We start from the raw sequence: 22,936 nt of genomic DNA, 5'->3' as shown, positions 1-22,936 counted from the left end.
ATAATTTGCTCAGTGCTAACTGGACGTAATAGAATAACATGCTACTGGGGGAAGAAGAGACAGATTGCTGTTAGGCTGCTATAATCCCTTACAGCTGTGTATAGAAATATAAAAATACGCACTCGTATATGTGACCAAACAGGACTCGGATGCTGTGAGCATTTTTGCCCACATTTAACTTCTCCTGAGGGAGGGAGTGCAGCCCGTTGAAACAAAAAGGGCAGCGCTGCCACCTAAAGCTAGGCTAGCAAAGCTTTGCAGGTGTCAGCTCACGAGCAGGACAAGTGTGGGAGTGCAGCACTGTGGACTTTGACTGCACAAAGAAATGCTATTTATCCCAGCAAGCACAATGACAAAAAAAAAATCCTTGCTATAAGTAGCTACTTAATATTATGCAATGTTTGAATGCTGTTAACACTCAAAAACCCAAAACAAGTCCCAGGCCCCAGTGAGAAAGAGGCCGTGAAGAATGCCGTGTTAGTTACACTTAAGAAACAGCAACTAATTTATCTCTCAGGGAAAGGAAACAGCACAAACTAGCCAGCAGGCAGGTTCGTCTATCTGCCACGCTGCTCAGGAACCAGTTCCCTTCATCTGAGCCCGTTTACAACTTACCAAGAGCTTTTTAAGCATCTTCACCCAGCTGTTTGTTCCGACTCAAAACCTTCTCTGAAGGAGGCCCGTCGAGGAAGCTTACACCAACACTGTCAAAATTCAGAAACCTGGGCACACTGTGGCTGTGTGCGTGCACAAAAGACCCGCTCACTAAACCCATTGGCCTGGTGGGCAGCAAGCTGAGCACCAGCCTGCTGTGTCCTTGCAGCAGCAGACCTACAATACCCTGGGCTGCCTGAACAGCAAGCAGTGTAGCCAGCAGATGGAGAGCAGGGATTATCACCCTCTCCTTGGCACTCATTATACCACAGCAGAACTATTGTGTCTGATTCTAGGCCCCCTAATACAGGAAAGACACTGGGAAACTGGAGATCGAGTTCAGAGGAGGGTGCTGAGATGGCTGGTGACTGGAGCAGTTGCCTTGCAAACAGAAACTTTGGGGACAAGGCTCTTCCAGCCTGGAGCAGAGACAGCTTCAGGGGCACTTAACTGCAGCCCCCAGTACCCTGCAGGGGGGGGATGGAGGAGATGGACCTGGGCTCTTCACAGTGGTGCACAGCAGGAGGGTGAGAGACACAGGACATGAACTGAAAGAGGCAGTTCTGATTGATGTCAGGAAGAACTTCTTCCCCATGAGGGCACCTCAGAGGAACAGGTTGCCAAGAAAGATTGTGCATTCTCTGTCCTTAGAGATTTTCAAGACCTGACTGCGTAAAGCCCTGAACAATTTGATGTGATTTCATGCCTGACAGTGTTTTGAGCAGGAGACTGGACTGGAGACCTCCCAAAGTCCCTTCCAACCCGAATGGTTCCGTGATTCAGATAATGTTTGTTGCTAAGGAGGTCATATATCTAGTTTCTGAAGTGATGTGAGGTCACCTTCCAACTTTCCCACACACAAAGATGAAGTTCCAAGCTCTAGCAATTTATTTATTGGTTTAGCTCCCTGTGAATACTGCATGGCCAGGCAACATGCCTCTCTGCTTGCTGATCACATTTCTCTGTGTTGCCTGAATGGTTTCTGCTTGGAGCTGAAGCATGTCATCCTTGGTCTTTTCATCTGACACAAACTACTTAGAAATGCTTCCAAATAACTAACTGGATCCGTGTATGTAAAATGCAGTCATGAATGCAGCAAGCTGTAACCTGGTTGGAAAAAGTTCAGAAGACATTAACAGAAGGATTCATATCCAGGAAAACATAGAAACCTCATGATTATTAATATGGTGATGTTCCTAAATTCTCACTATGGTAGTCATGTTTAAATTTCAGAATTCCAGCACCTAGCGTGCTATAAAATCAAGGCAGTTAACTGTTGAGCAGTTAACTGTCTTTTCTGTATAGATCCGTGGATCATTTCAATATGAATGTTCACTACAACTCATTTCTGGTAACAGCATGGATTTTGTCAAACCAAGCAGACAGGTGATAGTATCTGTAAATCTCTTAAGGACTGAAGATGAGACTGCAAGGCAGATGCCTACCTTCCTCTGAATTCAACAAGTACTCAGTCTGTAAATATCCCTCTAGGCAGCAATCTAGGTGTAACAGCAATGTATATATTTTAAGTAGCAGATGCAAACTATCATACTCAGAACCAGAAGAGAAAAAATGAAAAATCATGAAAATACATGAAACTTGTAATTTGTAAAGTGTGCAACTGACTGACCTTTTCTTTGCTGTCTTCTCTGCAACTTATTGCATGCAGAAGCTCGTTATAACTTCCTCTTTAGCCATGAGAGAAACCTTTTTTTTTTTCTTTAACATGGAAGATGACAATCTTATATAAACACTTGATTCCAAGAGCTAGAACTCCAAAAAGACAGAAGGTAGAACATTTTAATACTTGCATTTGAAAAGTTAAGAGTCAGCAGCAAGTTCTCGTACCTGTATTAGAACTAGTGATGGTTCGAACATTATCAGAGGAGCTAAGCAACTCCAAATATTTTGTATATGAAACAAAAAAGCAAATAGGTATGCCATGTAGCTGACTTCTTGCAGGAAAATTCTTCCACACACAAATAGATATCTCTAAGTGCATCAGCATGTGGATCATCTGGCTCCAGCAGCAGGCAAAAGAATGTACAGCCAGTAGCAGAGAAAGGAAAGTATCTATTTTCCTAGTAACATTGGAATAAATAAATGTCTCAATTCTGCTAAGAAGTTATGACTGATTAAAAAGATGGTAACGTTCCATTCTCCAGTTCCTTCTCCACTCCACTAACTGCAGTGGTGTAATTTTAGGACTGTAATATTTCCCTCGACATACTTATTGGTAGTCTTCTTTCTGTAAACTTTCACCAAGTTAAAAACAATCAGGACATGAAACATGCAAGCAACAGAACAAAATACAAAATGGGAATCAAAATCAGTGATTAACTGAAAAGAGACTGAAATTCAATGCCCATCTTGTAACACAGGTTAACCAGAAAAAAAAGATTGCACGCTCTCCTACCAAAATCTTAACTGTTTCTTATGTTTACATCATTTCAGCTTAAAAACAAGATAAAACAAGACAGGCACGTGTATAACACTAACCAAGCAAGAGGACAAACAGCGAATGTAGGGATCAAGAATCTCATCATTTCAAGACAAAGGTCACCAGTTTTGTGTGTTTAAGTTTCCCGGAGAAAATAGTTCTGCCTTTATATCTCTGAAATCAAAATCCTACAGGCTACCTCTTCAGAATTTTACCAGGTTGAATAGAGAGAGGAAAGGCCTATAGTTTGCCTTTTCGTGCCCCTGTGACAGGGGTACAGCAGGGCTGTACAGGGATACTTTGGCATCTCCACTATGACAGCATTAGTTTAGGAAGTACTCATATTACTTTTGGTGTTTAGATCTGTTTTCTCATTCAGGGCTGAGATACATTATTATTAAGCATCTTTGGCAACAAATGGAGAGCGTTCTGTTTATGTTACATCTCCTGTTATTTTTACTGATGGTGGGACCAAGGCCAGAATAAGCAAGAACAGGAGTTTTGGACAGAACCTACACAGTGCTGTAGAGTTGTATTATGTTTCAGATACCCTCACAGTTGTTAGTGTAGAAGCAGTTTAGTGGTGGGTTCTGAGAACTGGGTGCTTTCTCAATTGCTTTTTTAAATCCTCTTAAAAAAAAAAGTCTTTAAAACAATCCCTAACTTGACAGATAATACAAACAACTGCAAATATACTATTTGTCAGCAATAGAATTTAGTGGCAAGGTGTTTTCATTCATAGGAAGGATTGGAAAAACTCCTCAGTAATCATGGAAAGTGACCTGCAGGGTAAGCTATTTACAAATTTAAAGATAGGCAGCACCAGTAGGTTACTGCTGATCTGATCTGGATTGCAGGTACTCCAATAATACCACTTAGAATGTTTTTATAATGGCAGATGGCTTCATAAGTGCTCAGTATGAGCCTGAGAAGGACTTCTTCAGCTATTTCATAACATTCTTTTTCTAATGCATCTTCATCTTCCTGTTAGATAATGAGACGTTAAATGTCAACTGAGTTTAAAATGACTAGCAAGAGGCTATCTTCAGGTTGAATTTACTTACCAGACCAGACATGTAAAACCTTCTTGCTTTTCATCAAGTGTTCTATTTAAAGCCTAAATGATAGGATTCTTCTGCATAGCACACTCCAGACAGTACAGACAACAAACAATAAGGTAGGCTGGAGGCCACACCAGACAGACAGTCAGGCTTGTCTGGTTTGTCAGGTCAGTGGCAGGAAAGGCTTTTTTTCCTACCGTTTAAAAGACCTCCTTGACCCCTTTCTCTTTTTCCACCTGTGCTCTACGTGGAGAGGATAACATTAGCATCTGTCTGCTCATGAGCATATATGAAAATAATACACAGTGTGACCATTCTAGAGGATGTTCCAAAATTAAAATCCAACTGTATTTTGAAAAAAAAAAGTCCTTCCTTCTCTGTGCTACAACTCATGTCTTTCGCTGCAGAGGTTTCAGAGAGCAGGCTTTTGCCCCAAGCCAGTTAAATCTCATGCACATGCTTGACTCTGCTGGAAATTTTGTAATGACTTCCTAATAGATGCTATATAAATGCTATATTTTGCAATCTTTTATTTGAATATGGTGAACAAAAAAGAGAAATTTGAGGGAAAATGAAAGTATTCTGATGTACTAGAGATTAGACTCTGTTCCTTTCAAGGGATACATTTGTTCCTATTTCTACAACCCAAGGAGGAAATTAATTTACTGATATGAAACTCCTCAAAGCCAATCATTTGACTTGAGGCAGCACCATGTTTTCAGACAGATGCTCAAAGCTACTACTACGATTAATTTTCATCATGCTTAAACAAAACTTCAGAATTAACAAGTCCCAACCTTTCTACAGTTGAGTTGTTTCCTTGCTCAGGACTCATCCCCATTGCCCTACTATGTTTCCTTTTTCTACCCTCTTTCCTTGCTCCCCAGCCCAGGACCACAGTCCACTAAGTAAATTTTTGTCACCAGTGTTAGCTGGGTCACGGAAGAGCCCAGCAGCTAAGCCTCTCAAATAGCAATTTTGCAAAATCACATCTTGGTTCTGGCACAAGTGTTCAGTGAAATGCATCAGGTGGGGTTACCAGCCAGGGCTCTGCGCTGCTCTTCACTTGCAATGCTTCTCAGCAGGTAACAGATGACATGCAAAATCTCTCGCTGAAGTGAACTGCAGATCACCCAAGACAGCATAATTAAAAGGCAGAAAAAACAGCACACATTACAACTCTTAAGATACGATGAGAAATCATTAAAACAAAGCAAACAGGAAAAAAAAATCAGAAACAGGGAAGTTCAATCAGCTGTTTAGGCAAAGAGACTTGAAAATAATGCCCATATGTGCAAATGGCAGCAATGTTTGCCTTCAACAGTATTAACACAACTTTAATAGTCCTAAAGCAAACAGAAAAGTCCCTGTGATTGTCAGCTATTTGCTGGTTGCTCAGGTGCTGGTTGGGGTTTCATTAAGACACAAACACACAGAGACTGGCTTTACCAGGCAAAAAGTCCAGGTAGCCAAATTCTAAATGTGGAAATTACAAGTCTCTAGACATCTCTCTAACTTGTCCAGGTTTAACATTTTCACTCTTAGCAAGGCTTTGAAAAGTATGAATGCGTGTACAGCCAGGCAGCATACTTGGTCATCAGGACATTCCCTCTCCCAGAATTTGCATGCACAATACATGAAAAATGTGCTATTTTAGGTCAAATGAATGTTGCAGATACCAATAGGATTTTTATATGTTCTGTACACTCCCCTGAAATATTATTTCCACATCATCTGCTGCAGCTGGCCGCAGCGGAAGTTTTTTTTAAAAAAATGTCATTTCTCTTCGACAATTAAGCATATATCTGGTTGTCCAAGATAATGGAACAGCGTGGCATTTGGCAGGCACCCTCCCTACATTCTTACCAATATGAGTAATTCCACCCTAACTAAAACAACTCTGATTTTAACAAGCCCTCATTCCGCTTTTAGCCAGGAAACTGTCTTTTAAGTTAGGGACTGGTAAGACTTGCTGAAAGAGGCAGCAGATGCATTTTAAAGGCTTGTGGTGCATGAGAGACACGATACCAGGTTTGAGATCCCCCGTGGTGGGTCAGGATGCCCAATACAAACCCCACCTCACACCTTCAATACCCAAAATCTCAGTATTAAAGAGACCCCTTGAAATAACACCAGAAACAACAACAGCTGACTTTATACAGTTTATTTCCAATATGGTTAAAAAACAGAACAAAACAAAAACCCACAACTTTACTTCGCACCATCAAGACCCAAAATCTTAGTATTAAGGAGACCCCTTGAAGTAACACCTGAAACAATGTCAGATTACTGTATATATTTTCTATTTCCAATATGGTTAAAAAAAAAAAAAGTTATTTCACACCATCAAGACCCAAAATCTCACTATTAAGGAGACCCCTTGAAATAACACCAGAAACGACAGAGGACTTTATATAATTTTTATTTCCAATGTGGTTAAAAAACAACTTTATTTTATGAAAATTTACTGCCTGTAAAATAATAATCCTGTATTTAAAACCACAACAGGCCGCGTGACTGCCTTATTGACAAGCCAGGGGCCTGCGTTAAGTCCCCGCGGCCGGGCCAGGCCCGAGGTAGGCGCGGGCTCTGCCCTGTTGCCTTGGTTACCAGGCGGGGGGCGGGCCCTCCCGCTGCGATGGAAGCCGATTGGCCAGCGTGACCCGTCCATCATGACGCCTTCCCGTGCCGCCCGCCAAGGGTGCGTGACGTCATGAGCGGGCAGCGCGTACCGTGAGTTAACGGGGGGGGGAGGGGGGGATGGGGATGGCGGTGGCCGGGCGGTGGCCGGGCGGTGGCCGGGAGGGAGCCGGGAGGGAGCCGGGAGGGGGCTGAGGGGGGCGGGGGGGGCCGGGGCCCTCCCGCAGGTGGCACCGAACCGGGCCTGGCCGTGGCGGGAGAGCCCATTCCTGCGGCGGGGTGGGGGGGGGGGAGATGTGAGCGGGAGAAACCATTTCGCGTAGGGCGGGGGGGGGGGAGAGGGGTGAGGTGAGCGGGAGAGACCATTCCCGACGGCGGGGGGGTGGAGGGGGGCGAGAAGGCTGAGAAGGCGAGTTCATTCCTGCCTGAGGGGGGGGTTGCCCCCCACCCCCCCGGTGTGGCCCTAAAGGTTATTCATAAAACGTGAATAAAAAAATCAAAAATGGAAAAAATAAATAAATAAATCAGCCACGACTCACGTTGTTTCCGCTTAAAAAAAAAATTTGGAGCAGAACAATAAAAACAGCGCTAAACGTTTTCAGCAAGGCGTCGTGTCAGGGATCTGCCTCCCCGCAGCTGAGGCTTTTGTGGAGTCCGTAACAAAGTAAAATCCGTAACAATAAAATCCGTCACAGAATAAAATACAAACTTTTACAGAGTAAACCGACCTCGCGTTGTGCCTGTTTTTTTTTTTTTTTTTTTTTTTTTTTTTTCCAGAGATCTGTGGGGTTAAACGTTCGGACCGCAGCCGGCCGAAGGTAGGGCTGGGAGCTGGAGGATGGCAGCGAACCCCTCGGGACAAGGTAGGTTTTACCTCAGGTGCTGGATGGGGAAGGCAGTGGGCAGGGAGCCAGCGAGGTCACCGAAACCATGAGTTCTGTTCGTGGAAAGAGAAAAAAAAAAAAAAAAAAAAAAAGAAGTGAAGGAAGAAGGGCAGGGTGCTGGGGCTGAAAGCAGCAATGTGAGAAGAAGGCATGCGTTACGCGGTTGTAAAGCGACCCTGGCACCGCCAGGAGCTCTGAATTTCCGGTCATCCCTTCACATTCGTCCCATGGCTGCTTCCTGAGGACTGCTCTCAGGTAAAACACCGAGCACTGACCACCCTGCAGCTCACTGACAGCGAGGAACAGCCACAAGTCCCGGCTGTTCCACGTCATGATGGGAGCAGCAAGGCCCCGGCAGCAGTAGCTGTCAGGGGCAGACAGCAAGATAGCCTAGGAGGAAAAGCCAAACAAAATCATCATGATGATTCCCATGAAGCGATTCTTCACATGGTGACGCATCAGCATTGCATCAGTAAAATCGTTGAAGGCAGGGAAATGGTCAATCCATCTCACAGAGATGCTTAGAGGGGCTGGGGAGACCACATGCCTGGGACAGTAAATCGAAAGAGGGACTTAAATCGCCCTCTAGAGGTGCTTTCTGGAAACCTCAGCCAAACTCGGAACCTTCTGTCTTGTATGGAAAAGCTGAGGAGAAAAAAGCCTCCAAGGTGTGGTTCTTTAGGTACTGGTGATGAGAAATGAGTCCAGAGTTCAGATTCCCGGTAACGTGAGACGCCTTCAAGCGCTTTGGTATGTGAGTATCCTTATCCGGGAAAGCAGTCCTACAAAGCTGGGTGTGATAAATTCTGGAGCGCAGACACTTTGAAGGACTACCAGATCAATTCCCTTTTGTTTGTTTTGTTTTTTCAGTGCTTTCAAAATTTCAAAACAAGCACAGAAGGAATGTGTTGGTCGAAAGACATATTTTACTTGCTACTTGACCAACAGAAGTTAGCTTTTGTACAATTTACTGGCTTCTGTAAAAGTGCAGAGAGAATAGTATTGCAGATGGCAGATAGTCGTCTCTTTGCACATTTGAACTCTGAAAAACTTTTTGTACACAATAATAAATCTTGCTTTAGTTTGTAAACACCAAGTGAGCATCATTGCAAGGAGTAGAATGTTGTCATATAGACCTAAAAGCTGTTTTTTCTTAAATGTGTGAATTTATAGGGAAAGAGGAGAGGATTTTAGTGTCAAAGTGCCTTGGGTTTGCTTCCCCCCAAATTCCACAGGCTTGTAAATTGATAGCCCAAAGTATAAAAGATTCCAATGGTCTGTCTTTTAGAGACTCACCAAATGAACTGTTTAATTATAAAATGAAAATTATTTTCACAAAGGAGGCAAGAAACACTATTGATTTACACCATCTAAATGGGCCTATAAAGAAAAATAGAAAGGCACAGGTAAATATGTTCAACAGTTCAAGGCCTCTGTGGCTTTCTCCTGGCCAGATGCAGCCTAATAGTGAAAACGAATGAGACAAACACTTTGTTTTCATCTTTCTGCATGGTACATATATTGCTGCAGTTCAAGCAATTCACTCTGTCATTTCCTGCTTGGACAATTAGAAGAGGGGTTTTCTGAAATGCTCCTTGGAAGAGCTGTGAACTTGCTCAGATTTATCTATAATGGTGAATGAAACACTAGCGTTATGCACACATAGACTGCTCTCAGATTTTTTTGTACCGAATTGTTTCTTTCCCTCTAATCAGAACTGGTTATTATCTTAGATGGACTTGATTCAGCTTACTGATAATTGCAGCCTCAGACTGCAAAGGTTAAGATTTTTTGGACTGGACTTCCTTTAGCTCATCGGTCTCTGTTGTGAAAGCACTCCGTTATTAGAATCTCAAAGATGAGGAGCTGCAGCTGTTTTGTACAGCAAAACCAGATAGGATTTAATGAAAGCCATATTTCAGGGCTTTAGTATCACGTGAAACTGATTACACTGATTGCATGAAACTGGTTACAGTATTTAAAAGAAAAGGAAAGGCTTTCAGCATGGTGCATATTGTCCAGAACAGGAGTTCATAGACTGTAGTGGTGGACTTTGGTAGAAAAGAAACGATCAGCTTCTGATTTTACAGAAATTAATTTCAAGCACGTGGTAGTACGATGCTTCTGCAGTGTACCCTCACGGTACGTATGCAACATGCATTAATTATTTTGCTATTGTAATGCTTTTGTTTGTGCACAGCAAAGCCAAAGCTCACCTTGCATGCTACCAAATCAAAGACTTTGCTGCATGTGTGAGCTCCCCTAGAGGAAGCCCTCAGATCAGGGAAATGTCATTGTGCTCCAGGAGGAACTTTAGTTTAGGTCCCCACAGATGGAAGAAGTGCTTCAGACAGGGCTAAACTCTGGGGAAGAAGAGTTCTGGTATAATGGAAGAAACAAGCCCTTGAAATAAGTCTTGGAAGCTTCAAGTTGTAGCAGTTCTGCAGGGTCTCTTTCTATCCTGGTGGTTGTTTACTCTTTTGGCCTAGAGATATGCAAGCACGTTCAGGTAACACAGCCTGAGCAGGCAGGTTTGGCATTCTGTTCGTTGAGTCCCTGTTAAACAGGAAGATCATGGTGTTTTGCTGTGGGTTATGTCATCTACCAACTGTTCTGCTCTGCATCTGAGCCTTGCCCGAAGGCTGTTGCCTTCCCTGGAGAACTTCGCAGCCATAGAGCAATCAGTGACTTACATTCACTGATACATGCAGATGTTGTTTGGGGGACAGAGAAAATGTTAATATTTACCTCAGTAACTCAAGTTAACTGACAAAATTATTAATACATCTTTTGTTTCACAGAGCATATAAAACAATGCTCGATGTCAGAAACACAGATGTCAAAAATAACAGGTTTAAATGTCTCTGGTACCTTAGAGATGCAGATCCAGGTCCTCAATTTGACATCCAACACTGCTACCAATCTGTTTAGATGCCTTGAACTTCTTGGTTATCTTGTGTTTGGACTCTTGGGCCTGCAAAGCTGCAGAGGATATTCATGCACTGCTCAAACTGGAAACAGCAGTGCAACTTTTACCAGTTAGGGGAAGCCTAAACTTAAAGGTTTAGTAAGAGTTGCTGTGTTTGAAAATCCATGCTTCTTTTCATAGGTGCAAGCCTGGTCTTTACTGAGGATGGCTTTTTTTTTTTTTTTTTTTTTTTTTTAATTTGACACGTCCACATTATTAGTACTACAAAGCAGAACGGGGGAATAAAATCTACATATGGAAGGCTTCTTTCTTTACGGTTGAAGTAGGAAACTTACATAGCTTTTCAGGTCGGCCTTTATTGAAGCTTTAGGAGTCTGGGCAGGAAAGAATCTAAAGGGAAATCTCTAATATGTTGTCAGATTTGATGAATGATTTTGTAAGGATGCCATTTTTTCATCACAAAAATGGATTTCTCATGCCCTGCCCTCTCAATTATTAACTTTTTAATGAGCAGGTTTTATATTGCATTATAAATAAGTTAAAAATACCACCTGTAGGACCCTTGCATTATTAGCTGGGGAGCTCTGACATGTACGTGTTGGCTGTATCCCTCCATTTCCTCAAGTAGGCGAGTAGGCTTTTTTCTACTCATCATTAACAAATTCTCTTAAATGACTTCTTCAGTACAGTAGGTTGCTGATGGGTGCTGTCTGAGTGTCAGAGCAACAAAAAAAAAAACAAACCTCTTCTCAGTAGAGGAGGAGAGGGTAGAAAAATTATCTGGACTTCTGAATCCCTCTAGAGTTTCTGGCCTATGATACTGTAGCAAGACTTGCACTAAAATGGAAGACTGTGATAATTTTGCTTGGTTTCTGATCATAGTCTAAAAAATAGCATTTAAAATTCTATTAAAATTTTATTCTTACATATGCCTTAAAGCTTTCTGAATCATGCCATCTGCTTCATGATAAAATGTAAGCATATTTAGTCTTTATTTTTAGCTGATAGTAATGTATATTAAAAAGTGATCTTTTTTTCTGCCTCAATCACCATATCGTTTGACTTTCAAGCTTAGATTTATGCATTTCGGGATAAACAAGTGCTGGCAGAAGGCTACTGAGTAATATGTCAAGTTTTAATCATTTCGCCTGATGTGTAGAATGAGCATGCATACATAATGACTTTAGCTCAGGCCCACTTTGTTGTACTCCAGTTGTCCTATTGTCTCCAGAGTTTATGAAAAGGAATAGGCTGGGCTAGCTGCAACTCAGAAGTGTTGAATCTTAGCTTGTTGACAAGATCTCATAGCTGTTGCATCTCTTGGAGCGTGCATCCAGCTATGTTTCAATGTCTTGAACTCCTTACAGTTGCAGGGTGCTCAAAAAAAAAAAGATAGTGTATGTTACCTACAACAGGGAGAAACATTGAAGATGTGAATCAACAGAGTTGCAAAACAGAGAGTTTAAGTGGGAATAATGTAACACGTGAAGGAGAGATGGAAAAATGTGAAAATAGTAACTAGTTATGTTTAATTTAAAATCTGTTAACAAATGTAAAGGTGATTGTGGGCAATCTTGCATAAAAACACAGTAAAAAGTAATGGAATGACTCAGCTCCTTTCCAGAAAGCAAGGATCAAGAGACACTGAGTCATAGGGGAGCATATGTTAGGCATAGTAAAAGGAAAAGGTGAGGGTTTAATAGCAAGGCGATAAAGATGCAAATTATTATTTAGGGTAGAAGATTTCTGCTTGATAATTGTCTCCTTCACTGAGGCGTGCTGATAAAAGAAATATTGGATTACGCAGTAGAGCAGCAACAAAAGATCTCTCAGAAGGAATGAACTCTAAGTGCAGGTACTGCAAATACATTTTAATTCACTGTACATCAGTATGCTGATACTCCCCCTAAGAGTTACTCATCCGGCCTTGCTAACAGCATGTGGGCTACCATTTTTTCTACTCATGTTAATGCAGCGTAGCACCCAGGGTGGGGCCTGAGGGCACGACCCGCAAGTTTCCAGTGGAAATTACTTTGGCTTTTTATACAGAGCAAATTGAGAGAGAACTTGACCCCTACACCTACTTTTTATGATATTGTAGTGGCTTGGTATTTTAGAGACTAGCAGCGAATTAGATAAAGAAGTGTCTGCATTCTTGATATTAGGAGTGATGCTAGTGACCCAGGGGCCTGCAAAAGTTCTCTCTGTAGCTGTGGCCCACAGTCATTCTGCTGTACATGGCGTACTGGGCCACAGCAGGCACCTGTATATCTGGTTTATTTGGTAGCCACAACATAGTTACCACTGGGATACAGTGAGGTCCTTTACCATGTAAGAGTCCTGTGTAAGCACGGCTGTCTGGCCACATTTTTGTTTAAAGACAAGTTCGAAAATACATCAATGGCAGCCATTTTAGGCATTTTCTGAATTCCTTCGATCACTCTACTTCCGGACCCCTTCTCTACAATACAAGTCCCTTTCTGATATCAGAGAATGACATGCAGACAAACAAAGGCCACTTTCTGGTGTTGTCTACAGACAATATAATTTTTCTTCTCTGTTCTAGCGTTGTGGGCATTCTCCAAACTCAGGCTAAGGATAGTTTGTATATATAAGGGCATCAGTGTACTGAAACCTTTCTCCATGGATTGAATAACAGGCTGTTACTTAACGTACAAGCACATTTGCAAGCTTATTAGTGGTCTCATTCTTACCTGTTACTTATATAAAACCTGTACTATAGTTTAAGTTTGCTGGCATGAAAAATTAGTCCCTGTGTGCATATTACACTGGTATCATTCAGTTGTACTTTCAGTGACTGCGTTCAAATCTAGAATCTGGTAAGTTTACCTTTTCTTTGAAAGGGAAGTTATTTGATCATGTACCATGGCCATAGCTCCAGAGGTGACTTGGGAAGGAGTAGTAGGATCTAACTTGCGATAGAAACCTGTGTTTTAAAATGTATTAATATGTATGATATCTTAAGGAAGGTATTTCATGTTATAAAATGAGACGAGGTAAATTAAACCTATTTATTAATAGCCTTTCAGATGAGAGCAAAGCTTTGAAGATTAGTGTATTCATCATAATGTCATTGTAGTGGGTTTACACGGCAAGGTTTTGGTAGCAGGGGGCCATAGGGGTGGCTTCTGTGAGAAGGATCTAGAAGCTGCCCCATGTTTGGTAAGGGCCCCACTGCTGACCAGAGCCGAGCCAATAAGTGATGTTGTTTTGCACCTCTGTGAGAGCATATTTAAGACAGGGAAAAAAAAAAAACTGCTGCGCCACACAGCAGCTGGGAGAGTGAGAGGAGTGAGGAACAGCCTTGCAGGCGCCAAGGTCAGTGAAGGAGGAGGGGGAGAGGTGCTCCAGGCGCTGGAGCAGAAGTCCCCTGCGGCCTGTGGTGAGGACCATGGTGGAGCAGGCTGTCCCCCTGCAGCCCGTGGAGTACCACGGTGGAGCAGGGTTCTGCGCTGCAGCCCGTGGAGGAGACCACGGTGGAGCAGGTGGACCTGCACTGACAGAGGCTGCGGCCTGTGGAGGACCCCTGCCGGAGCAGATTCCAGGCTGGACCTGCAGCCCGTGGAGAGGAGACCACGCAGGAGCAGGTGACCTGGCAGGAGCTGCTGCCCATGGGGGATCCAGGTTGGAGCAGTTCGCTCCTGAGGGATGGACCCCGTGGTACGGACCCATATCTGGAGCAGTTCTTGAAGAGCTGCTGCCTGTGGGCAGCCCACGCCGGATCAGTTCAGCAAGGAGTGCATCCCGTGGGAGGGACCCCACAGCACAGGGGACGAGAGTGACCGAGAAGGAGCAGCGGAGAAGAAGCGCTATAGACTGACCATAACCCCCATTCCCCCATTCCCCTGCGCCGCTCGGGGGGGAGGAGGTGGAAGAGGGTGGATGAGGGGGAAGGTGCTTTTGGTTTCTTTCCTTTGTTTCTCGCTTCTCTAGCTTGTTAGTAATAGGCAATAAATCTTACTATCTCCCTACGTTGAGTCTGTTTTGCCCGTCACGATAATTACTGTGCGATCTCCTCGTCCTTATCTCAACCCTTGAGCCCTTTTCATCCTATTTTCTCCCCATTCCTCTTTGAGGAGGGGGAGTGAGAGAGCAGTTGTGGTGGAGCTCGGCCGCCCACCCGAGTAAAACCACCACAGTCATACTGTGCTGGATTTTTAATTCCACAAGGTTAGAGTTGGACCATAAAAATGAAGTAAATCTTTCTAATGTTTTTCTGTCATTCTCACCAGGTTTCCAGAATAAAAACAGGGTTGCAATCCTGGCAGAACTAGACAAGGAGAAGAGAAAGTTACTTATGCAAAACCAGTCTTCCACAAATCACCCCGGAGCCAGGTATTTTATATATTTTTTTTGGAGTTGTTCAGACATCACTGGTTAAATCAAAGGGGAAAAAAGAAATAGCAAGTGAGCTGTAAACTTGTATAAACACTTAACAGAAGTGTTTGTTCGCCATGCTCAATAACTAGTCAGAGAGACCTTGCATGCTAAGAACACATTAATATTTAAAAATTTTTACAGACCTTGAATTTTGGCTTGCTTAATTTCTGTTTGAGAGGGGGAGAAACAGGTACGCTTATTCAACTGTATTGAAGTCTACCTTAAAGAAGAATCAGGGAGTAGGTATGTAGAAAGCATTTAATTATTAAGCTAAAATGCTCTAAGGAACGCAGATAGCAGACCATTAGTTTCAGGGTACTGTGTGCAAGGAGTGAATTATCCTTGAAACTCCCTGCATGCAAGCCAGAGCCAGTTTATATTACTGCAGATCTTTTTGTAAAAGATGCTGAATTGTAATTATAATTCGGCACCGTGAGGTGTAATGATCTTAATTTGAGTTTAGAAGCTGTCACTGGAATATCTCCCATTTAAGGAAAAAAAAAAGAAAGGATTTTTGTCATTTTCAGTAACTAGAAAATCATACACTAGCTTACATGGAGAAATGGGGGTTGTTGTGCTTTAGGGCTGGCAAGAAGCATGTGCAATGCCGTGTTCTAGACACAGCGTTACGTAGGGCATCTGTACAGTAGTTAGACACTCGGAGTACAGTCTAGGTGCTGCCTGCTGCTTTTCTGAAGGAGATTTTAGATCATCTTTAACTCCTTCATACTGTCACAAACTGTGCAGAATATGTGAAGCTGCCTCAGTTAGATCTCTTATGTAACTCCACGTGCAGGTACCACTCAGGCACAGCTACCGATTAGAGAGGAAGTAGAAATAGTCATACCAATATGTACAGCCGCTGAGTCCTGGCATTTCCAACAGCATTTCCACATGTAATTGCAAGTCCAGCAGAGTTTCAATAAGTGCTTGTTTGGTTTCTTTTTTCCTTAATTACATAAAGTATATGCTAGTGAGTGGAATTAGAAACTAGAATTTCAAGGGGGGACAAACTAGCAGTCAGACTCTCTGCTTTGCCATGTTGGGCTGATGCATGGATTTGAGCAACTGACGATTCTATGGCAGGGATCTTGTGCTGTGGGCTTTAAGCCACACAGTCGTCAGAAATAAGACCGTGGAATTTCTGTAAATTTGGCAGAGAAACACTTGATGTACGTAAAGCACAGTAGTGGCACAGTCTGTATAAGGGTGAATGAGTTACTGGTCTCTAGCCCTAGTATATGGGAATCCTCTATCTAAAACCAGAAAACGTTTCTTGAAAAGTGTCAGTTTGTGATGAGGTCTTAAGATTATCTACAAAAATCATATTGAAAAGTTAGAGGATACAGAATTAAATACCTTCAAAATGACTGAAAATCTTACATTTTATATAAAGTTAGTACCTTTCTCCAGCAGATGCCTATCTTAGTATTTGTCACAAAATATGTTTAGAGGATTACTACTTAGCTTTCATTATGCATTTAAGTCTAGGTTTAGCTAAAGGTCTTTTCATAAGCCTGGCTGATTTTGGAAAACTGATTTAGTAAATCAGCTGTTGACATTGGAGCTGCTAGGAAAAATCAGCTGATGAGTTTCCTTGGATCCCTTGTACATCCTACTTTTGTCTCTACGAGTAAGCAGAGCTGAACTTCTAGCACCAGTCTCCAGAAGCAATTTGAGAGGTAGGTGTCAACTGCTTGCAGTGCAGCTCTGATGGCAGTCCACACTGATTTCTATCTGGAGGATGACTGCTCATGTTAATTAGTGGGCGGGGAGGAGAGTCTCCTTTTAATTTCTTCGTTTTGTTTAGCAAGGTGAACAAGTCTTAAGATCCAAAAGAAAAGAAAACATACTTTGAAACTTTAATTTGAAACTTAATGTACACTGCACTGGGATACATAAGCAAAATCAATTGCAGGTATCATAAGCTATCATGGGGGGATCATTATTTCAGTTATGTCGATAGGAAGCTTTTTTTTACCACAAGCAGTAATCTGCTGCCCACCTGCTGAAGAACTGGTTTTATACTGAAGACTGCAGAGCTCTTGTTAGTGCTTCTGTTTGTCACAGTTACTAGAACAGTCACTGAGTGACTGAGTAATGGTGAAAACACAAAGCTGTAGTTTTAAAAATTACTGACATCGTCAAAGGTTGTACCCCACTGGTTCCACTGACTTCAGTGGGACTCGACCCATGGGCGAAATCCACAACAGAATTCAGAACTGTAAGCCTTACAGGATTAGCTTGGCATCAGTTGTTTCTGCTAGGTCAAATGATATAGCTGTGATCACTCCATTTTCCCTTTCTCCCTTATGTTAACAAATAACAGTTTCCCAAACAATAGTTAAAGATGTCCGGCCATACGCCAAGTAAATCCTGAGCTGCAGAAGTCATGGAACCTATGTCTAGAACGGTAAGGACAATTTTATCTGAGGGTATGTATCGTACCATCTTGTTCTTTTTTGCAGCATTGCACTTGCAAGATCACCACTAAACAAGGATTTCCGTGATCATGCTGAGCAACAGCACATCGCAGCACAGCAGAAGGCTGCACTGCAGGTAAGCTGATACAGTCAGCTTCAGTCCAGCTTGGCTGTGTTTTAGATGCTCATCCTTTCAGAGAGCAGTCCTGCTTTCTCTCACCTAGAGAGAATGAAAAAACACTTTTAGAGGTTAGGTTTCATACATTTGTCACGAGTGAAGTTTCACCTTCTGTTATGAAACAGGTTTAAATCTATCAGCTGTTTCTCTCTTGATATAGTTTGGGAATGTAACCTGTAGTATAATCATAGATGTTCTGTACATCTCTGTCGGGAGTCAGTTTCACCGGATTTACAAATGTCTCATGAATTGTAGGGAGAACTAGTCATACTAGTCACGCTTCTCACTGTCTTTCTTGCCTCCAAGTCTAGCTGTCTTCTCTATACCCCTCACCAGGTAACTGAAAAGAGCCTAAGATCTTCTCTCAGCCTTCTCTTCTGACTACATAAGCTCAGTTCCCTCATCTTCCCCTTGGATGTTGAGAGCTCCAGCACTCAGCCAGCTCTTTGGCTCTCTGTTGCACTCCCTCCAGCTTGTGTCTCACACTGGAGAACCCAAAACTGAGCACAGTATCCCAAATACAGCCTTGTGAGCGATGATCAGAGGGAAATAATAGTGTGCAAGCATATATATACATCATGTGAGCAGAAGGCTGGTGTTGCAGGATGTGTCTGCTCACACAGCATTTGTATGTGTAGCCTCAGCGTGTGTGACACTACTGATGCACACTTCTGGCATAGAGTCATATGCGGCATCTGTACCAAGACCTGTAAGTTGGTTATGGATGGGAGTGGAAGCGTGGGGTCTCGGAGGAGAATGTTCAGCAGTTCACTTACCAATGTCCTCACCTCTGTGGGATTTTCCAAAAAGGGCACAGCAGGGAATGTGCAAATTCATACCCCTGATGGGCCCTGTTCAGATGTGTCTGATCTAAAATACTGTTTTTGAATTTGGGTATCAGGGCTGAAGAGCAGACTGGAAGAAAAACGTAGTTAATGCTGCAGAATCTATAAAGTCTTGAATCATATTAGTGCTGCAGGGAGTTATGCTTTAACAAATATTTTCCTTTTTTCCAGCATGCACACGCACATTCCTCAGGATACTTCATAACTCAAGACTCTGCATTTGGAAATCTTATTCTTCCTGTCTTACCTCGACTCGAGGCAGAATGACTGATGCTGTTTCTCAGAACTGCCAAGTCTGATTTTGTCCGTAGCGGGAACTGTCAGACCTTTTAATTCGTTTACTTTTGTATCTCAAATACTGCTTCGTTCTGGATTCTTGTGGTTGCCTTGTGGGAGTATGAGCTCAAATAATGAAACAGCAGTGTTGTTGAACAGAGATTTTTATCCCATATTTCTGTTCCTTTGTCAAGTCAAAGTCAGCCATAAGACTTCCTGGGTGTGTCAAGTGCATGGCGCTTGCAAATTTCTTCCCTGTTTCTGTGCTTCCTTTGAATAAATGTCCAAACCAGGGTCACCAAAAGATGGATACTTTATCAGCATTTGTGTTCTTTATTATTGTGTATATTTGACTTAATGAATTATAGAAAGTCACTTTTGTCCGTCGAAACAGACATGAATTTATCAAATGCATCAGTTGGTCACTCTTTTTTGCCATATGCAGAGACATTATCAAGTGTATTGTTTGCTGTTGTAGCATTCCCTGGTCTTCTAGAGCCCTTAGATATAGTGTGCCTGTCTCTTTATTTTGTGAACAATGAAAACGAATTGAAGTCACCAAGAAGGGGAAAAAGCAATTGCTTCAAACAGTCTTTCAACAGACAAAATAAAAGCCTCTTAATTTCTCTGGACATTTCAGAATAAACGCGTTGTGTGCCAGGACAATTCAGTTCAGAAGACCATAATTTTAGTCATGTCCTTTTCAATACATGGTGTGTTTCATTTCTGTTTGTTTTCTTCCTTGCTCTTTTTTATCTGTGGCAACCAATTCTAGCTCCATGCTGTAAGAAAATCTTAATTTTGTAATTGTGGTTATGCTACCAGTATAAAATAACTTACAGGGAAAAGTAGTCCTTACATAGACATTCTTACATACCTACAACTTTATTACTAAAATTATACTCGTAACTTGATTGCTTTTCCTATGGAGGGAAGATTTAAAGAGAAATTAAGTGAAAACCAGAAATCAGAAAGCATCTGTTAAATTGATGCCCATCTGAAGCAGGTCAGTCCTGTGCAGAACCTTAGCTGTCCCATCTAGTTTCTGGAGTTGTAGAAATAATATCAGGAGCGTGGACAGCACATGAAGAGTGCAGGGAGCAGTTTGCAGATATCCGTAGTGACATTCAGGGTTTCTTGTTTTGTTGTTTCCGTCTGCAGGGGATTGCCTGAACACAGTGAGCATTCGTGAACTATAGGCAATATTAACAGTTCCATTCCTTATGTGTAAGAAGACAGAGCAAGGGGCCAAGAGGTTGGTGCAGCTATGAGGAAAATGCCACCACTTTCATATACCTCAGCTGAGTATGGAGCTTTGCAGAAGCTGTGACATACTTAAACCTGTTTAAGGAGGAGAATCTTGTGTAGGAGGTCTGAGAAAGCTTAAAGATGTGCAAATTTAGTATCGCCTATTCATATTGTGCTTTTTGAGGGGTCTGTTACGGTGAGTCATGGGAATGAGGATGGGTTTGTGGGCAGTGGAGGAAAGAGTACTGTCATTTCTGTTTTCAGTGGTTGGTTCTATGTAGCTTTTTCTTTTTAATTATCAAGAGTAATTTCACCACAAAACTGTTCTGACTACTCAAATTATTCTGTAGTGTGAGCTGATTATCTTAGATGCTTTGAAGAAAAAGAACTGGAAATCTGTGTACGCAGAAGAGGTTGTATGAATCAGTCCAAGTTTGGAAACATACAGAGGTAAAAAAAGGTAAAGGAGATACAGCAAGAAGTTTTGATTTCATTTTTTCGTTTGATTTAAAAAGCAGGCTGCACAGTCCACATTAAAGGAGCTTTTTTGGTTTGCTTGAGAAAACTGATGAAAGAATGCTTTCTCTAGAAACAGACATTCAGTGCTATCACATTGAAAGACAGGCTCTCTCAGTGTTGCTGCACAGACTGCATGTGATGCAGGCAAAGATATAGCAAAGATCCTTCTCCTTTGTAAAGCTCTAGTTGCTCCACTGAAGTATTTTAAACTTGCCGGCTGTGGTGTTTTCATCTTATGTACTGAAAGATCTGTTTTCGGAAGTCTGGGGCTTAGGCTCATAGGTATGTGAAAGAGGGGAAAAAATGACACAGTTTTTGTAATATTTTTAAGTTATAACGCCAAAAATTATTCTGTGTAATCATGAGGGACTTAGTGATATATCTAGGCATAATTAGCTGTCAGAGTTACAAATGTTGTATGTGGAAGCTTCTGTCTTAGAAACCACACTCTAGCAATTAGTGTCAGATGCATCAATTTGTCTTGCCACACTCACTTTTTCTTTTCCGCTATTAATCAGTATTAAAATCATTAATCTATCCCTGTACCGTAATCTCAGCTAAAGCTTTTCTCCTGTTGAAATTGCATGCTCAGATGCAAATCATTAGTAGTTAGAATATACCTGCACTAGGGAGAGCCTGAGATATCTTTTTTCTAGCAGTGTCCATTAAGTCCGTCACGTAAAACCAGGAGGTTTGTAATCCAGCGCTGACCGGTGTACCAAGGAGTATTTTAACGTGTAATCACTCAAGAATCATTTTATTTCATTTACTACAATAGTAATTTGCCTTTCCAATCAGCACAGAATGTTGGTGTAGTCTGTCTATAGCCCTCGTATACCCCAGATGCTGGGGTAAGAGCAGGTCCCAGCACTGGGGACATCTTACACTGAAAAACAACGTGGATAAGATGGCCTAAAACACAGTAAGATCACAGTTGCTGAGTGATGGCAGAGCTGTAATTGTCAAGAACAGAAAGAGGTAAAGAACTCAAAGATGAACTGAAGCAGTGAAAGAACTGAACCACAGCTTTTTTCTTCATATCTCTCTGCTCTTCCTTTGACTAAACAACTTTCCCCTCCACACTCTTAATTTCCATATTTAGATACTAAAATCACTTATTTTCCTACCATTACATGCTCTGGAAAATGTTCAATTTTTACACAAGCAGCCTGACCTGTATAACCACACATGGTTTCTACAAGATCTTAGTTTCCAAATCTTCCTTCTATTTTCACTCTGCTGATCTAGAAGCACTGTTATGAGACTAATGAAACTCTTAGTATTAGAAAGAAATTACGCCTCCCTGATAACGCTTACTGGGAATTTCTAGTTCCTTTGGTGTGTGTACAATCAGTTAAATGCTAATTCTGTCGTTATGTGCAGTCAGCACAGGAGAAGCCAGCTGTAATTTGTGAGCCTTGTGAACTCAAGTTTGGTGCCATTCTGTTCACGCCGAGAAGTCCCATCCAAGCTGGATTCATTGGAGGTCTGTAGTCTGGTATCAGACTGCCTGTGTCACTTAAAGGCCAGAGCTCATTTCATAGAACCAGAATATCCTACCCTTACCCCGGGACCCCGTGGACAGGCACACCACTCCCCGCTGCTGGCAGCACCCACAGGCTCTGCCCTGAGCTCTGTTTTGAGGAAGACCAAGACACTGCTTGTGGAATCCTCATGGCTTTTGTGTTTATTTAATGAAAGACCAGTGTAGCCCTGCTAGTGGTGCCATTGGGGTGGCCTCTTTCAGTATGTCTGCAGGACATCCTTAGGCTGAAATCCATCACACGGAGCTTTCTGCAATGAGCCATAAAGTTATTTTCAAGATTACTTGGCTAAGTGGATTTCACACACTACTAGGTTAAAAGCTGGCACCAGTGAGTTTCTGCGGTTGTTGGACACAGGGCTTAGCCCAGAGTCTCTACAGCTTAAACAGCACTTCCTCCTCCTTTCCTGGGTCATGCTCTTGATAAAAGGAACCAAGTGATGTGCTTCCCTGGGGAAATGATTTTTAGCTCTTTCCTAGAATACATGTTGTTCAGAGAAGAAGAAAGCACGTTCAAGTCAGTAAGTGGTGAAAACATGATCAGTGCAGTGAGACATTATGAAAAATTATACTTAATTGCTAGTGAGGAAACATCTCTTCAAAGTTACTCCACTCTGCCAGGTTCCTTGAGGTGCTGAATTACAAAAAGTGGTTGCACAGCCCTCAGCCTTTTCTCGTGAAGACCTATAGTGTGGATACTTCAGTGTCAGCAAATGCTGCTTTTGGCATGCAGGCTTTGTAGACCATGCCTGGAAATACACAGATCAGTTCTTCAAAATCTACCTTAAGTTTGTCCTAAGGTTTGTATCAATTAATTTATATGTGTAAGCTTGCAAGATTTCTTCACTGTGCATAAAGGTTGCAATGTCCATTAGGATATGCCTATAAGTGTTTG

The 22,936-nt window shown here is 42.1% G+C and overlaps 1 protein-coding gene and 1 long non-coding RNA gene across 4 annotated transcripts; one reads left to right on the top strand and one right to left on the bottom strand.

The window, feature by feature from the left end:
* Positions 1–1,572: 1,572 nt before the first annotated feature.
* On the bottom strand, positions 1,573–5,276 carry LOC118257010 (uncharacterized). The gene is made up of 3 exons (XR_004781433.2): positions 5,195–5,276; positions 2,285–2,427; positions 1,573–1,761 (listed from the first exon to the last, which is right to left on the bottom strand). It is a non-coding gene; the product is annotated as an uncharacterized LOC118257010 (long non-coding RNA).
* A 1,481-nt stretch (positions 5,277–6,757) lies between these two features.
* On the top strand, positions 6,758–19,035 carry INIP (INTS3 and NABP interacting protein). Of its 3 annotated transcripts, none has more exons than XM_035564541.2 (5): positions 6,758–6,888; positions 7,573–7,658; positions 14,862–14,964; positions 17,478–17,568; positions 18,627–19,035. In XM_035564541.2, exons 2-5 carry the CDS (start codon positions 7,634–7,636, stop codon positions 18,720–18,722), a joined length of 315 nt encoding a protein of 104 aa, XP_035420434.1. In that variant the 5' UTR covers positions 6,758–6,888; positions 7,573–7,633; the 3' UTR covers positions 18,723–19,035. The 3 variants fall into 3 exon arrangements, with proteins under 3 accessions (XP_035420434.1, XP_035420435.1, XP_035420433.1); XM_035564542.2 differs by lacking the exon at positions 6,758–6,888 and adding an exon at positions 7,199–7,459; XM_035564540.2 differs by lacking the exons at positions 6,758–6,888; positions 7,573–7,658 and adding an exon at positions 7,900–8,166.
* Positions 19,036–22,936: the final 3,901 nt, after the last annotated feature.

Source organism: Cygnus atratus, chromosome Z (assembly GCF_013377495.2).
Source record: "Cygnus atratus isolate AKBS03 ecotype Queensland, Australia chromosome Z, CAtr_DNAZoo_HiC_assembly, whole genome shotgun sequence".
NCBI lineage: Eukaryota > Metazoa > Chordata > Aves > Anseriformes > Anatidae > Cygnus > Cygnus atratus.
The sequence above is the reverse complement of the archived record's forward strand: the minus strand, read 5'-3'. Positions and strand labels throughout refer to the sequence as shown.